The 17,297-nt window shown below is 42.3% G+C and overlaps 1 protein-coding gene across 3 annotated transcripts in view; it reads left to right on the top strand.

Moving 5' to 3' along the window:
• The window catches only part of Dnajc13 (DnaJ heat shock protein family (Hsp40) member C13), a 112,012-nt gene that overhangs the window by 14,463 nt on the left and 80,252 nt on the right, over positions 1-17,297 (top strand). For all 3 annotated transcript variants that reach the window (XR_871081.3, NM_001163026.1, NM_001359740.1), the window contains exons 2-6: positions 2,306-2,386; positions 10,606-10,681; positions 11,420-11,569; positions 11,969-12,010; positions 15,412-15,612. Coding sequence is in view for 2 of the 3 variants with exons in the window: in NM_001163026.1 (NP_001156498.1) it covers positions 2,319-2,386; positions 10,606-10,681; positions 11,420-11,569; positions 11,969-12,010; positions 15,412-15,612 (537 nt within the window). In the remaining variant the exon portion in view is untranslated. The remainder of the gene's footprint in view (positions 1-2,305; positions 2,387-10,605; positions 10,682-11,419; positions 11,570-11,968; positions 12,011-15,411; positions 15,613-17,297) is intronic.

Below are 17,297 nucleotides of genomic sequence, written 5' to 3'. Positions count from 1 at the left end.
CCAGATTGCATTTGCTTGATACATACCAGTAAGAAAATGCATGTTGATTGTAAGATAAATTTCTTGTTTTGATAAATAACGCCATGGATTAATGGTGCTTTTCCAGAAGCTGTGACTGCCCCTGTTAGAGCATCAGGCTTTAGGTGCCCATCAGGATGGCCCATGGAATTGTCACACTCACACAGATGCTTGTACAGTGTGACTGTTTTGTGTTGGTCTCTCTTGTAGACTCCAGAGATGCGTTAGTGGACTAATAGGATTATTAGATAAATAACAAACTGGGCTTTAGATTGTGAAGAGTACTGAGGGGGAAGCAGGGACTAAAGGACTAGGGAGGAGGGCAGGAACCGTCTAAAACAGTGTGGTTAGGGGTGCTCTCACTGTGAAGGAGATGAAGCTGTAAGCTCCACGTCCGTGTGGAGGGTAATCAGGTGGTGGAAAGCAAAGAGGACGAGTAAAGACTCTCCTTGTCCCTGCAGGATGTTCTGACAGAAGTGACAGCATTCCCACAAGAGCTCACACGTGTGTCATAGTAGCACCATGTGTACTAGCCAGAGGGTAGAAACTACACAAATGGCCCTCAGTGGGTGAGTGAACAGAAGACATAGCCACACAGTAGAGCATTACTGGCAAGGAAAGCCCCTTACGTGGGGAAAAACACACTAGCAGAAAGTCTGTCCGTCACTGCGGGGTGCTGGGGGTGAGGAGCTCAAGGGTGGGACTGGCAGTGGGGGTCAGTTTTGGTCTTTCTTTGTTTTTGAGACAAAATCTCACTGTGTCACTTGGAACTCTGTAGATAAGGCGGGTCTCAAACTCAGATGTCCCATGTCCTGAGTGCTGGGAGCACTGCCTGCTTTCTTGTTGGCTAATGAGAAGAGTTTTGAGTTGGTGATGGCTGTGGAAGGTTTGTGACAAGACTAAGGGAGTCCTATACTTAGAAGGGTGAATTTATGGTTCATGAACTAGTTTCAAAAAAGGAATTGCCATATGTAAAGATGTAAAGCAGGCCTAAGCAAACTCTAATTCCTGTTTGAATTATTTACATTTTGCTCAGTATCCTACAGTAATTTTTAGTAGGGTCAGAGAGAAGGGCCTACATGACAGCTGAGAAGTCAGGCTCCACAAAACGCAGGTTTTGTAAAAGTAAGTTATGCTTTATCTCTAAAACATCACCAGCCTTTCGTTAGGAGTCACCTAAATACCATCTTTCAAAGCTACCTGGATTTAAATGTTCCTCCCTGTGAAATAAGTGGTTTCTGGGTTTGTGTGTTGTTAGGTTACAATAAAAAAAAATACAGCACAGCTGCCTTCTCTGTCCTGCACTGAGTCACCACAGATTCAGCAGCCCTGTTCCACTAAACAGGCTGCTGTAAACGTCTCTAAACTCTCAGCTTCAATCTCTTTATTGCCGTGATAAGTCTGGTAATAAACAGTTTACAGAAGTAGTGCTGTCCTCACATAGCTAGGAAATGGAATATATTCAGCTTAAATATTTTCTCAATGAATATTCAATTCTCTGGGGAAAGGCACTTCCTTCTGTGGAGGTGCATGATGGTCTTCTGGTGGGTTTGTTTTGAGACACGGTCTCCCTGTATACCTCTGGCTAACTTGGAACTCACAGAGATCTGCCTGTCTCTACTTCCTGAATGCTGAGATCAAAGGTTTGCATCACCATGCCCAGCTTGCTTGCTTGGTTGTTTTGAGAAGATTATTTTTCGAAATATAAGAAGGAAGGCCACAGTGCATGCCTTTGGATTTTAGGATGAAAGATAGCCTTATGAGCCCTTTAGATTTATGATCGTGGACATGCATTACTTTCCTAGTTTAATGAGTTCTGATTTGTAAATTCTTACTTAGGAAAAACTGTTCCCTAAAGTGCCAAGGACAACAGTGTGGCCAGCCCTTAGCTGTGCAACAGAAACCACCTGTAATTGATTTGACTCTTGATAATTAATTTTAGGTTTCATCATCTATCAAGGCACTGTCTGACAGTTTGACAGGATTGGGTGTAAAGATTAAGTTTCTTCATCTGGAAACCTTTACTAGATTTTTCTGTACTCAGGATGTTGATCAAGGACAACTTTTGACGTGAGCAGCAAAGTCTAGTGAGTCCAGGGGAAAAGAAGTGGTTGGGAAGAGGATCAGGATACAGTGCTGAGCACAGCACTGAGCAGTCCTGTGTCCTTAAACCTTACAGCAGTGCAGGGCTAGGGACCTGAGGAGTGCTGTCCCTTGCTATGAGGGAGTCAGGAAAAGTGAGACCATGCAACACTGTACTAAGGGAATGTGTACCTCTGTCTTCCAGGTTTCAGCACAAAATGAACATAATTAGGGAAAATAAGGATCTGGCATGTTTCTACACAACCAAGCACTCATGGAGGGGAAAGTAAGTATTCTTTGCTTTTACTTTTCTGAGCTTCATAAAGAATCATTTCAGTCCAGTGTCAGTTCTTTGATGGTGAGGCCCAGCCCATCAGTGCTCTTGGGCTGTCTCTGCTGGAAAGCTGTGCACACATTTTAAATGTCCGTACCACATTGGAAATGCATTGCTGTCCCTCCTCCTCCTCCTCCTCCTCCTCCTCCTCCTCCTCTTCTTCCTCCTTCTCTTCTTCTTCTTTTTTTGGTTTTTTAAGACAGGGTTTCTCTGTGCAGCCCTGGCTGTCCTGGAACTCACTCTGTAGACCAAGCTGTCCTCGAACTCAGAAATCTGCCTGCCTCTGCCTCCCAAGTGCTAGGATTAAAGGCGTGCACCACCACTGCCTGGCGTCTCCTTTTCTTTTGATCTTTCTAGGTTTTTCCTTAAAAAATTGAAAAGTTAACAAGAGAAAGTGCAGGGGTAGGGCTTGGGTTGCTCCAGTGTTCCTGCTGCATTGCCAGAGGCTGGCCTGTGAAGCAACCGTTTGCCTCTGCAATAAGCTGTGTTTATTTAATTATTTATTTGAATAAAAATTTTTATTAGAACTTTTTTCTTGGATGGAAACAATATCATTTCATGTTTATATTTGTTTTAGTTGGACCAAGATGTCCTTGTGTGTTCCCTCCCCATTGGGTGATGGCAATTCGTTCCCCATAGATTATTGTGAAGAGTTAATGAGGTGGTGTAGAGTGAATGAAGGCTATGAAATTAGGCCTTACATACATTGATAGTCACTGACTGGAGCTCCTTGACTGTTAGAAAAGCAGCATATTCTGAGAAGCACTGACCAGTGAGTCTGAGTGTCTCCCTTGGACAGACAGGTTTCTGCAGGCCACAGTTCTCTGAGGTGGGTCATGGGTAAAACACAACATGTCTGCATAGCTTTTGTTCTTACGCTTCGCTTTTCATGGTTTGGTTGATGGTGTGGTGGCTTCTTGGGTAGGCCAATGTTGGAACACTAGTGCTTCTGACTTACCTTAGCAAACTCACTAACTGTTAATTTCTTGCTTTATGAACTTATATGTTAGGGAGTATAGTTTCTACCCTTGTAGAATACTGTGTGTGTATTCTCTCATAATTTCATTGAGCATAGTTAGAGAAAACTGGTGTTTACAAGGTGGTGTGAATCTCATTCACCCATTTTTAATTAAGTTCTCTCTCCGATTGCTCAGCTATAGAAATTCTTTACTTTAAACACAAATCCTATCCTAGATCAGTGTTTGGCACGTATTGTTCCAGTGCTGAGGGATGCCTTCCAACTCTCCTGATGCCATTGTATAAAAGTACACAGTTTTTAATTTTCATGAAATCCATCTTGTCTTCTTTTGTGTCTCTTGTTCTTTTTGTCATTTGTAAGAAGCAATCTAAGGTTACAATGGATTTCCTTTTGTGACTTCTATAACTTTAATTTTAATTAATTTTATGTGGTGTGCAATGAAGATCTACATATACTTGAATCACTTGTTGAAAAGAAAAGACCATTCTTTTCCCATTGAATGTTTGACACCCTTGCCAAAATGTGAATTCTCAATTTGATTCCATTGATCTGGATACCCATCTGTGATAAAGTCCCTAATGTGTTGGTTTGATTTAATGTAGTTTTCTACCCTTTGAGACAGGGAGGTATGAGGCTGCAACCTCAGAGTAATGTTGACTATTCTGCATTTCTTGTACTGCTGTATCACTTTTTCAGAGAATTGTTAATCTCACTGCAAGTGGCTGGGGTTTTAGTGGCGTTGACTCGGCAGAGCTAATGTTTCCCACCCATAAACAGAAGACCTTCCACTTACTTGGCGGTTCCTTTCAACAGGGTTTTCTTTTCAATCCCCTTTTCTCAGTGGTTTCAGTTTGCTGTGTGCATCGTGCAGCACTAAAATCCATTGTTCTTATTTATTTTCTGACCAATTTGAATCTGAGTTTAAAATATTCTTCAACAGTCTTAACATAAAAAAATTAAAACACGAATCAAAATTTTATTATTTATTTATTATTTTTGTGGGGGGGGGGTTCAAGACAGGGTTTCTTTGTGTAGCCCTGGCTGTCCTGGAACTCACTCGGTAGACCAGGCTGTCCTGGAACTCAGAAATCCGCCTGCCTCTGCCTCCCAAGTGCTGGGATTAAAGGCGTGTGCCACCACTACCCAGCCATGAATCAAAATTTTATTTTTAATTCCTAGTTGAACCTTCTCTCTAAAAATGTATTTATACAATACATTCTCCATGTGATATTTTTTCTTTTCTTTGTTTTTTTTTTTTTTTTTAAGAATTGGGGCCTGTTTTAAGAGATTCTAGACACATACACATTGCTATTCCATCTGGGGAAATTTACTGATTGTGGCAATCAAATGAATACGTACCTCTGCTTTCTCTTCACGGGCCTCACTTAGAGATAACCTTCCAGGTTGTGCCTCAGAGATGTCACGTGACCCATTTCTGTATCTTTGTGCGGTCCCACCGGGCCTCACTTGCAGGTGCTTCCTGCTTTTATGAGTAAAGGGTTGTTGTGAGTCTAGTCCACGGGCTGGCAAAGCAGCTTTCTTCTCTACTTGTTTCTCCCACTCGGGAAGTCCATACATAATTTAATTACATGTTTCTTCTGGGAACAAGAAAGGGAGACTACAGAGAGTAAAAGCACTTTTCTTCCATGAAAAAAATGTCCTCTTTGGGTTAAGCAAGCCACTTAAGGCCGGAAGGAAGGAACAGATGTTCAGCTAAAGTGGAAGTGCAGATCCACTGTGGGAACTTCAGAGTCACATGTTGGTTTTTCTAGATGGAATCTACGAGGATGGACTTCTCCTGGATCACTCCAGTATTTGTTGGCAGAGCAGATGCTATAAATTTGAATGGGACTTTAGTATCCAAACAGGATTTTAAGCACAGTACTAGTAGAAAATTGACATTTGGCCTGTGAAATTCAGTGACAGATGCTCATATTAGAGACAGTCATGGTGACTGACCCCAGAGCAGGATGGGGGTGAGGGGAGGGGAGGAGAGGAGGACAGTGAAGCCGGTAACTTGTTATGCTTATGTTCAGGAGCAAGCTGGACAAGAGAAGAGATGCCTTTTTCTTTTCTTCACAACGTAAAAAGAAATTCTCAAATCCAAATAAAACGACCACAAAACCCCAGGTTGCTAAAGCCTCCCTGAGGGAAAAGAAAGCAAGAGGTCTTATGTAGCTTACTCCACATTGAACAAAGCTGTAGAGATTGAAGTAGCATGGCCCTGGGTAAAGCAGAGCTTTGGAGCCGAGTAGAGGCTAGTGTAGACCTAGCATCCATGGCGGTGGTGAGTTGAGGAGGGATGGCCTTTACAGTGCTAGTGCTGGGAAAGTTGGATGTACACAAAGACACAGATGATGATACTACACCCTCACCTCTCACCAGTTCGAAAAACCAATCCCAATACAGGGCCTAAACCAAAATGTTGAGAAGAAAACACAGAAATATTTTAAGGTATTGAAATGGCTAAGATTTGGGGGGGGGGGGCAGGATAGAGTAACAAGACTCTCAAGCACAGGAAAAGAAAGCAAAATAAACACATGCCATCAAACTGGAAGCCTGCTACTGAACCAGAGCAAGTGGGGACGCGCTCCAGAGTGAGAGAATGTCACCTGCAAATTATTCAGTTGACCAGGGGCTAATAGTCAGAACCTGGAAGGAACTCCAGGAGCCAAACAGACAAAAAGCTGGGGACAAAAGCACTACATAGTCATTTTAAAAACATGCAGATGACCACACGTGTGAAAAAATGCTCAGGGTCTTTAATCATCAGGGAAATGTAGTGAAACTGCAAGGTGTCACTTCACCTTATTAAGAATGGCATCACCAGGAAGACTAAAGGCAGGTCCTGGGGACGACAGATAGGAAGTGGCCTTTAGACTGTTGGTTGGAATGTAACGTAGGATACTTAAGAGAGGTCTTTAAAAACGCCAAAGCAAAACTATTATAGGATACAGATAAACTACTATTGGGTATATAAACAAAAGAGACAATTTAAAAATAAATAAATAAACATCTTCACTCTCATGCTTAATTTTACAACTATTCACACAAGCCCAGGAATGGTACATTGTAAGTACCCTGACAGATGTACAAAGTGTGGTGGTGCGTACACACAGTGGGATATCATTCAGGTGTAAAAAGAATGAAATTGTCATTTGTGACATGAATAGAACTAAGATCACAGTAAGCCAGGCATAGAAGAAAGGTGGGTACTATGTGGAGCTCAGACAGGTAGAGTCTTAAAACGTTTGTCTTGTGAAAGTTGAAAACATACTGGTACTTTACCACAGGTTTACGAGGGGGGAAGAATGAGAAACCGCCCGTCGGTGGACACTTAGGGAAAAGACATCAGTGTAGAGCACTTGTGTAGCACACATGAGGCGTGGCTTGCTCTCCCTGCCTCAGGAGTTGTAGTGCACAGCTCACAATAACAGTATTTCAAAACAACCAGGAGGATTCTCAGTGGAAAGCTATGACAGATGTTCAGGAGATGGATGTGTAGACTCTGGCTTGAGCTTTACATAATACACACATATATTGAAATATTACACAACACAAAAAATATAGACGTAAGCACTAACATCAGTTAAGATTGATGCAGAGGTTGGAAAGGGCTTGGTAAGGTAGGAAGGTGAGAAGAACACACAGAAGTAAACATTCTTAGCAGGTCCTCAGATAAAGCACACGGCAGCTGACTCTTGGGACACTTTTAGACCTGTAATTGCTGTTCTCTTCACTCACAAATGAAATCAATTTTGCAGTCTTGGTTTGTTCATGTATGTGTGCGTGCATGCATGTGCGCGCGCTTGCACGGGCATGTGCGTGTTGCCTTCTGGATTGCAGAAAGTCTGATTTTTCATACTCAAAGAAGATTCTAGAAAATAACTTTTGAATTATTTCTGTTGAACATATGATTTCATTTTATATTTCAGGTCAAATATCAGTTATAGAACCACGTGTTTCTTTTAGTTCCCATTAATTGACTAATTCTTTGCTGTTTTATGTCTAGCTGTGGAGAGAAGTCTTTGCCTACTTCACTAGTCACTGACTTCACCTTAGGGAGAAATATGTTGTTTGAAGAAAGAAGTTTTCATTCTTTAGTTTCTTGTTCTACTTTAGACTTAAACATTTTGGGGAAAAATACAGTATGAATTTTATCCATGATAAAAAATTCACATCCTATCTTTTTTTGTTTTTGTTTTGTTTTTGTTTTGTTTTGTTTTGTTTTGTTTGTTTTTTTCGAGACAGGGTTTCTCTGTGTAGCCCTGGCTGTTCTGGAACTCACTCTGTAGACCAGGCTGGCCTCGAACTCAGAAATCTGCCTGCCTCTGCCTCCCGAGTGCTGGGGCGTGTGCCACCACACCCGGCTCATTTTCTTTTTGCCCATATGGAAATAACTTTGACATTATTATTATATGGTATACTGATTAGAAAAAATGGACAATGAAGAAATTATGTTGTTTGTTTTTAATGCCCATGAAGTCCAGTTTGTGTTGTTTATATATTCTTGGATATGTGCCCTTCATTGACACTATGGTTGGTTACCAAGGGCTGTGCTCGTGAAGAAAGCTGACTCCTTTTCTCAGCAGCTATTAATTAGCAGTGGTTTCTTTGGATGGGGGTGGGGGCATCTCTGCCCCCATTGATGCCCATCTCTGCTCTCCATATTGGGATTTGGTATGGCTTGAGCTTACACAGGTCTTGTATATGTCACAATTTCTGTGAGTTGATATGTGAAGCTGACCTGTTGAATCTGGAAGACACCATTTCCTTAGAGCCATTCCCCACCTTTGGCTCTTTCTTTCCACCCCTATCCCACAATGACCGCAGGCCCTTTCGAGAAGGAGCTTTGATATACCTGTGTCATTTGGGGCTGAGCTTTCCAGTCTCCTGCTCTCAGCACCGTAATCCATTGTGGATCCTGTGTTACTCACCATCTTCTTCGAATAGAAGCTTCTCTGAGGAGGGTTGAGGGATGGCACTAATCTATCGGTGTAAGATTCCGTCATTAGGAGTCAGTTTACTAGTTTGCCCATTTAGTAGGATAACAGTAGTAGGTTCCCCTCTAGAACCTATGGCTTGGCTAGTCTCAGTTCTTGGTTTCATGTTGCAGAGTGGGTCTTAAATCCACTTAGAAGGTAGTTGTGTTACTCCTGTGACAGTTGGGCCACTCTGTTCCAGTGGGCGTTTCTTGCCCGGCCACCTCTCACTGTGGCTTACACAGTCACAGCTGGGTAAGATTGATGCTTGCTGTTTCTCCCCTGGAGTGTGTGCGGCACCTCGAGACACTCTGGAAGCTTCCGGGTCAGCACCAGCTTGATATTTCCATGTTCTATTGGCTCAAGTTCAAAGTGTCTTCAGCAAGAGGGCTTCACTGTCAGGCTGGAGGGTAGCCAAGGGCGCTGGCACAGACCCCTAAATATTGTAGGCTCTTTCAGTGCACTTGGTTACCCTGTCTCTGATGGAAGCATGATGGATTCCTCTTGAGTCTAGTAGTAGCTTTTGGTTAATGTATTGAACGTCTCTTTTTTAAAAAAGATTTATTTACTTTATGTACATGAGTACTCTGTCTTCATGCATACCAGAAGAGGGCATCAAATCCCATTACAGATGGTTGTGAGCCACCATGTGGTTGCTGGGAATTGAACTCAAGACCTCTGAAGAGCAGCCTCTTAACCGCTGAGTCATCTCTCCAGCCCTTGTACACTTTTTTAAAGTATAAAGCAGTTAAAGGCAGGAAAACTTAGAGGTCTGGAAACTATTTGATTTATTTTAGTGCCCATTTTTATCATTTGGGTATTACTGAAGTATTTTCAATAGTTATTAGTCATGAAAAATTTGGGTTTTGGGTTTTTTTTTCTTCCTAATTGAACTGTTTCTCTGAAGCTACTTGGTTGTTATTCATTTTTTGCTTTAATAACAGGCCAGTGTCTCAGTTTTCCTTGTCGTTGCAGTTTTAGTATCAGAGTTAAGATGCCTCCATTACCGTTCTCCACTTAGAGCATGGGCGTTGCCGGTTCTCCACTCTAGACTGCTGCGTCTGGGGTTTGGATGGTGTCAGTCTTTACAGCTTCTGACCTTCTTCTTTGCAATGATTGATCTTAAGTTTGAAATTTATCTGCATTGGCATGTAGCGGATTTTTTTTCCTTTAGTCCGTGTCTGTGGCAGTGAGTTTTTTTGTTCCTCGTTTTTTTTTTCTTACATTTTCTTATTCTAACTAATGTGTTGCTCATTTTTGTTTTATATCTAAAGAGCTGTCTTTATTTTTAAATGTTTTTTTCCTAATTTCTGCTTTTCTCAGTACGAGCTTCTCTTCATCAGTGTTACTGATAATTGAGGTCGGCTTTCCTGTTTGAGTATGTTTCTTTCATTAAAGGCATTGCAGTGAGAAGTGGAAGCGCTTCCTCCGTGTTCAGAGTTGCAGCACAGACACTCGACAGGCAGTTGCTTCACTTGGAACTAACGTTCCCTTATGCGCTGTGCTGAGCAGTTGCCAGCCATACTTCCCTTCCTCCTATTGTGGTTATAATGAAAGGATACTTTGAAAGAATTAGCCATTTGCAGTGTTTTGTTAAAAGAGAAATGTCGTATTTAGAATTCTTGTAGCATCCTGGCTGGTGTCTTACCACCTTAATTTGTGGTAACATCACCATGTTTGTCCAGAGGTCGGTCGTCTTTCCTTCCTTCTCCTTCTTTCCTTCTTTCATTCCTTCTTTCCTTCCTTAAAAATAAATATAACTTTTCTTTGTTTTTATTTCATGTGCATTTGTATTTTGCCTACACATGTCTGTGTGAGGGTATCGGATCCCCTGGAATTGGAGTTACACAGACAGTTGTGAGCTGCCACATGGGTGCTAGGAACTGAACACAGGTCCTCTGAAAGAGCACACAGTGCTCTTAAACCACTGAGCTATCTTTCTAGCCCCAAGGTCATACTTTTTATGCAAGAATATTAATAGTTCCCACTAAAATAAGTGGCGGATAGATTTTAATTTTGATAACATTTTAGGACATTAAATTTGAAAATATAAAAATAAACTATATTTAATCACCATTGAACTATTGATCAGCCAACATATTTCTATTTATAGAAAAATATGAAAGTGTATTCATTTTGTGTTAATATCATATGTTTTCATTTAAAAATTTGTTGCTTAATACTAAATGTAAGCATGTCTTTCCTTGTAGGTATAAACGAGTCTTTTCAGTTGGAACCCATGCAGTTACTACCTATAATCCCAATACCTTAGAAGTAACAAATCAGGTAATTTTAATAGAAGTTGTTGAGGGTTTATGTGAACCTTTAAAAGTCAAGATTGCAGCCCATCTTCCCTGCTGAAGTCAGCAGTTCAGAAGAGAAATGTCAGCCTGAAGATGAATGTGTATATATGATGCCTTGTGTTCAGACCTAGAAGTGAAGAAGTTGTGTGTGTGAGAGCGAGCGCGGGCACATGCTTTCTAGACTCTCGAGGGGATGACTTTCACATGTTACTGTTTTTAGCCATCTCTATAAAATTCGTCCCTTTCTAAAGTTGTTACTATTAATCAAGCATATTAGTTATGTCACAAGTGTTATTGTTCACAGACTTTCCAAAGAACTAGAATTACTTGTTTGTAAAGGCAAGACTAATTGAACATGAATAAATAAACATGCTTAAATATAGTTGTTTTAAATTCTAAACTAGGCATGTTTTGTAGATTGTCTTTCTTAATGAGTACAATCATGAAATGTTAGTCCCTAATTCTTTTCACTTACTTAAGTTGCTTTATATTATCAATACCATCATAGTATAGATCTTTTTGTTATTGTTTCTGATAATTAAAAACCTTTAAGAGAACTTGAATTGTAGACTTGCTAGAGGCACTTCTCCCCACCCCTCAAGCTGCAGTGTCTGTAAACTGTTGTTCCTTTAAGCAGAGAATATGGAATGCAGGAGATGAAAACCAACGGTGTACCTTATTACTTCAGAGCAAAAGTTAAAGGCTTCCTTCTTTTTGCCAGTGGCCTTATGGAGACATTTGTAGCATCAGCCCTGTTGGGAAAGGACAAGGAACAGAGTTCAACCTCACATTTCGTAAAGGCAGTGGGAAGAAGTCAGAAACGTTGAAGTTTTCTACAGAGCACAGAACAGAGCTGCTTACGGAGGCTTTGGTGAGAAGACCCTTGCCACAAACTTGCTCTCTCTTCTGAAAGTGCAGTGGCTTCCTAAGTCTCGAGACGGAGTTCCACCGCTCTGCCCACTCCTGCTTTATACTGACCTTTAACTTGACACTGAAACCTTTTCTTTCCCATAAAAAAGTCAACCCGGAAATCCTTTGTATTTCAGTGTATTACTCTTTTCAAGTGTATATGCAGGATGAAGCATTGTCTGCTTAGTCTGTTTTGTTCATCAGTAAAGTCTCACAGTCTTTACTAAATGTCGTCAAACTGTAGACTCCATAACTGTTATATCATAGTCACTGAGTTGTGGCTTTGCCTGGTCTGGGTGGGAAAGGCTGGCTCAGGCGCCTTCCTTACAGTCTGTCCTCACAAACTTGTGTTTTCTTTCAGAGATTTAGAACTGACTTTGCAGAGGGAAAAATCACAGGAAGGGTAAGAGTTGGCATTTATTGGTGTGCATTCTTATGTGAGTAAATGTTGCCTTCATTGTAGAAATCATTCCATAGCCTGTGTGTTCCTGTTACAGTAAACTAAAGGAAACACAGCCTTAAAGCCTCTCAACAGGAGAAGGACATGAGTGAGCTTTAACAGGAACCATCAAATCGAGAAACAGATTTCAGAGTGCTTTTGTCAGATAAAAACCCAGAGCATTAAAAATGGTATAAGGGCTAGAGAGCTAGCTCAGCAGTTGAGAACACCCGTTGTTCTTGCAGAGGACTGGGGTTTGGTTCCTAGCTCCTGCATAGCAACGTACAACCATCCAAAGGGTTCCAGGTTCCAAGGGATCAAATAAGCCACGTCTGACCTGCACTGGTACAAGGCACACAGGCTCGGATGCTGGCACGGTGCTCACACATGCAAATAAATAAACCTACAAGCAGGGCAGCCATTCAGGTGCTTCTTAGAGTCCTCAGCACACAGTGGCAGTGCTGAAAGCCGTGTAGCAGTTTGCTTTGTGGAGGGTTTGAGGTTTGGGAGGTTGGTGCTATTTTTCTGCATGCTCCCGCTTTGGGTCTGGCTTGTATGAAAGCCCAGCGTGATACTAGCAGCTTTGAGAAAAACCATATTGCTTAGTGCAGTCCTGACTTTCCCAGCCAGGCCTCTCCATTAAACCAGAGACTTCCAGGGAGCGGGGATGGAGGACTTTTGGGTTTTCTCATGATGCATCCCATTTCTCAACCGTGCATGGGCTTTACCATTATTTATGCTTCCTTTCCTGGCATTGGAGATTAAACCTAAGGCCTTCTCCACCACTGAGTCCAGCTGCAGTCCTCAGGTTTTAACGTTTGAAACTGAGACAAGGTCTAATTAAGATGTTCACAGACGGCCTTGAACTTCCTCAGTAGCCCAGGCAGAGGATCTCCCAGGTAATGGGGATCACAGACCTGCACCACAGCATGGCTCTTTCTCCTTCTATAATGGGGAGAAGAAAGCCTTCTACCATCACTGGTCGAAACCATTGTCTCTTGCTAAAGTTTTAGGAAGTGGACTCTGATATGCTGATAGGCATAGGCATAATTTGACAGGCCCTCTCCTGTCAAAGTCTTGCCTCCATATGGGCATTTTTCTGCTGGGTTTATGCTTCCAAAGCTTTGCTCGTTTTAATGCTAGCCCTTGGCTGGTTGCCCAGGAGCCATTTCAGCTCGTTCCATGTCAGCTGACAAGCTGCTGGCTCATTGTCGCTGAGGAGCGTCTGTGGGGTTTCTGTAAATCCCATCTTGGTGTGCCTATGGTCATTATCTCAGGGGAGTTTTCCATGTCTCTGTTTAGATGACAACAGCTTCCAAAGCTCAGCACTTTCATCTGTTAGCTCCCTTTTGTGGTGGCTGAGGTAGAACTAAGTATTACCTCTGTATGACACCTGCCTCTCCAGAATACGGCAGGGCCTCCGCCTCAGAGGCTGGACTCAGCAGCTCCATTACCTGAGTTGAATTTGGTCCTGAGTCCTGATAGCTGTCACCTGTGATATACTCCAGATCATGGTCTTTCAACCTCCCTTAGGCTTGGCCTCAACAATAGTTCTTAGAGATAATGATACATTTCCGTCAGCAGATATTATCCGCTGAGAGAAATGGAGACTGTCCTGTAGAGTGAGTTTGGATGTTTTGGCAAGCCTAATTGAAAAGCACCATTGTGCTGGAAAGATGGCTGAGTGGATAGAAGTACTTGCTGTGCGAGCCCTAGGACCTGAATTCAGAACCTTCTCTCCCACCAATACCTGAGAAGCCAAGCCAGGCGTGTGCTCAGAACCCCAGACTAGGGGTAGACAGGGGCTGCTTGGAGGTTTCTGGCCAGCCAGGGTAGTCAGTCAGGAAGCTCCAGGCTCAGGGAGAGACCCCGTCACAATTAGGTAGAGGAGAAAAAGGTGGCCAATGTTGATCTCTTGCCTCCACATGCATATACACAGGCACAGGCACATGAAGCCATCAAGCATATGAATGCAGACACACAAGATGGTGTTCTCTTATTGCCCTTCCTGCTGGAGAGGTATGGTGTTGGTCTGCCCTCTGTCACCCATCACCAGGGCCCTGATTGTCTCCTTGAGTGATGTAGACACTTTTATCTTTCTACAGAGTTCTTTCTATGAAACTATGGAACAGTGCTGAGGCCATGGGTGTGAGCTGGGCCTGTGAATGTTGTTGTTGAGTTGTTAGATGTGAGGGGAGTGTTCATGATGGTAGTGCCCTATTTCTTGCTGAACACCTATAAGACAATTTCTCTTGGTGTCAAAAAATAGTGTTTGTGAGCCACCAACCAGCTCATTTTTACTTTCAGAATGGTGCAGTGCATTCTTCGTACAGGGTAGGGAACTCTGGTGTCAGAATGTAGAAGAGGATATTCATTTTACAGCTTGCATGTTGTTTTCCTTTCTCTGTCTCCCACTTCATCTCATTTACATTTGTTTCCTTCTGTGCCACGTCATTTTCCTTAGTAACCTTCATTAAATCTTTTCTGAAAAAATGAGACTAGAAGTGGGGGAAGGAGAACCACAAAGATGGTGTTGAAACATGTCTAAGCACATTACATTGCATGCTGATTAAATAATTGAAACATAAAAAGAGAAAACTGAGGAGTGAGAGGATATCGGTCATGCTGCTCATGTGATGTCCAGCTAGTCTGATTTGCAAAGGAGTCTCCCCAGGGCGCTGTGCTTGCCAGTGCAGTGCGGTCAGCACTCAAAGATAACCTTTCAGTTAGGATTGAGAAATCATACCGCTGGTAAAATTTTGGCTTCAGAAATTTTGGGGGTATAGATAAATTGTATGTTAATGTACTGGGCCGTCTCTATTTAATGTTTCCTTTTGGGGCGGGGCTGTATATTATGTGTGATTTTAGGGCCTCCTTTTGATTGTGGGGTTTTATGCTATATATGGTTTATTGGCTGCTTTATATTTTGTTTGTTTGTTTGTTTTGTATTTTTCTGCTATTTGATTTTTAAAACTTCCTCTGGCTCTGTTACTTCTGTTGCCCTGGAACTCCTGGGCCCAAGCAATCCTCCTGCCTCATCCCCTGAGTGTCTGGCACCATGGGCACATGCTTTTGCCAGCTGAATTTCCTCGTTTCCTCTTTCCACTTAGAGGGTAGTTTAAAATTCTTTCACAACACATTGTAAACTTAGGTCTGTGCTAATTAAGAAAGAATATGGTGTCCTCAGTTAGTATGAACATTCTTAATGAAATCAACAACCCTACACTCTTCCCTTGTCTAGAAGCTGTTAAAACTTTCAGGGTTTAGATTGTTGGTCCTTTCAGCAGTGATTACATAGTCAATGTAACTTTGTTTTGTAGCAGGCTTAGATTTGAACCTGAAGGTAATGTTGTGCTTCTCTCTAGAGATATAACTGCTACAAGCATCACTGGAGCGATGCAAAGAAACCTGTGGTTTTGGAAGTAACTCCTGGAGGCTTTGACCAAATAAATCCTGTAACCAACAGAGTGCTGTGTTCCTATGACTACAGGAATATTGAAGGCTTCGTAGATCTCTCTGATTATCAGGGAGGATTTTGTATACTCTATGGAGGATTTAGTAGATTGGTAAGTAGTTTTTGTGAAAAGACATTTTTCAAAGGGATATAACTGAAGTCTGGGAAGATGGCTTAGCCAGTGAAGAACCTGAGGACCTGAGATAGATCTCCAGAGAACAGTTTAAAAATAGTAGCTGGGTGTGGTGGTACATCTGTCCCAGCACTGGAGACAGACAGGCTGGGGCTTAAGAAGTGGTCTGTGCTTGAAGAGCAGCACGTGAGGTTGTCTCTGGCCTCCACATGAACTTGGCTACACATGACTGTAGAACAGTTTGAAGAAGTTCTGTTTTCACTCGACTGTATGGGTGTCTTCTGGGAGGAAGTATGGTATTAAGAGTCTGGCAGGCTGTGGTGTCACAGATATCTAAGGTTAGTCCCTTTGCTGTCTCTAAAATGAGAATACTATGCACATTATGTGGAGTACATATGTGCGCGCGTGCACATGTACCTGCCTGATGACTTGGGGGAGGTGATTTATCTAAGATGCTCCACACCGAACACTACTGAGTATCGTTCCATGAATGGGGCTGTAGTTTCTACCAGCATCGTGTCATACCTGAAAGTTTCTAAGCTTTCTTTGAAAAATGTAATTTAGAAGTCTTAGTTCTAGGGACTGTCCTCTGTTGTGCTGTTTATACTATGAAATGTGAGTGTGCATTGACACTTCAGGTCTGGAGCCGGCAGCATGGTTTTGTTTTGTAATTTTGAGTTAATAAGCAAAGGGGAGACAGCAGACCCTGTGTAAGATGCTGAAATCCTGTTTATTGCACAGTGATGTGGATAGGATCATCTTTGTAGAGTCTCCTCCCTTGATAAAGGTTAAGCTGGCAGCCTCCCATGTAAGCACGCACACGTGTCCATAATCATCGGAAAGGCCAGCCTACAGCCTTAGCTCCTGTAGCCATCTCAGTGTCTAGGAAGCATGTTCCCAAAGTTTAGTGTTCTGTGGATGCAATACCCCAAGGGAGCAGAGCAGAGCAAAGCAGGTACAGATCACCTAGATGCATGAGATGCTAGATGGTGGCCAAAGGAGAGCAAACACAGCGATGGGCATGCAGACAATCTGATTTATAACATGCAGTTTGCTCTCAGCCCTTTCGGCCTTAGGCTTTCTGTGTTGATGGATACAATCCTGGTTTCCCTCATCTGGAACACACAGGGTGAATATTTTCTTACATCTGAGTGTAGACACAAAACATGAAAATCCAAAGAAAAAAGCTTGCTTTCCCCCATTTTAAAGTAACTTAAGGTCTCCTGTCCAAATGCTGCCTCCTCCCTGGACTGCAGACCTTCACTGTGATTGACCTCTTGATGGGAAGTGTGCCTAATTCAGCCACGTGACCGCCTGTCACAGTTACCCAGCCAGGCTGTATGGTGGAGCAATATCTGTTAGGACATTCCTTTTTTGCCAGCACGTTTTATTGCTTAATGATAGGAAGAAGAGTTCATGTAGATTATCTCCTAAGTACAGTTAACTCAATATCCATGGTTTCTCTATCCACTCATCAGCTAGGGATCAGAATATTAAGGAAAAGTTTGTACCTGCACTAAACATTGGTAGAACTTTTCAGTGGCCATTCCCTAAACAATACAGTATACTAATGTAGTGTAACACTTGTACTTAGTATTGTAAGGATTCAGAGGTGGTTTAAAGTGTACAAAGAACATGTAGATACCACTTCAGGGACTTGAGCA

This window comes from Mus musculus, chromosome 9 (genome assembly GCF_000001635.26).
Source record: "Mus musculus strain C57BL/6J chromosome 9, GRCm38.p6 C57BL/6J".
Lineage (NCBI taxonomy): Eukaryota > Metazoa > Chordata > Mammalia > Rodentia > Muridae > Mus > Mus musculus.
This window is presented reverse-complemented; position numbering and strand designations above follow the sequence as displayed.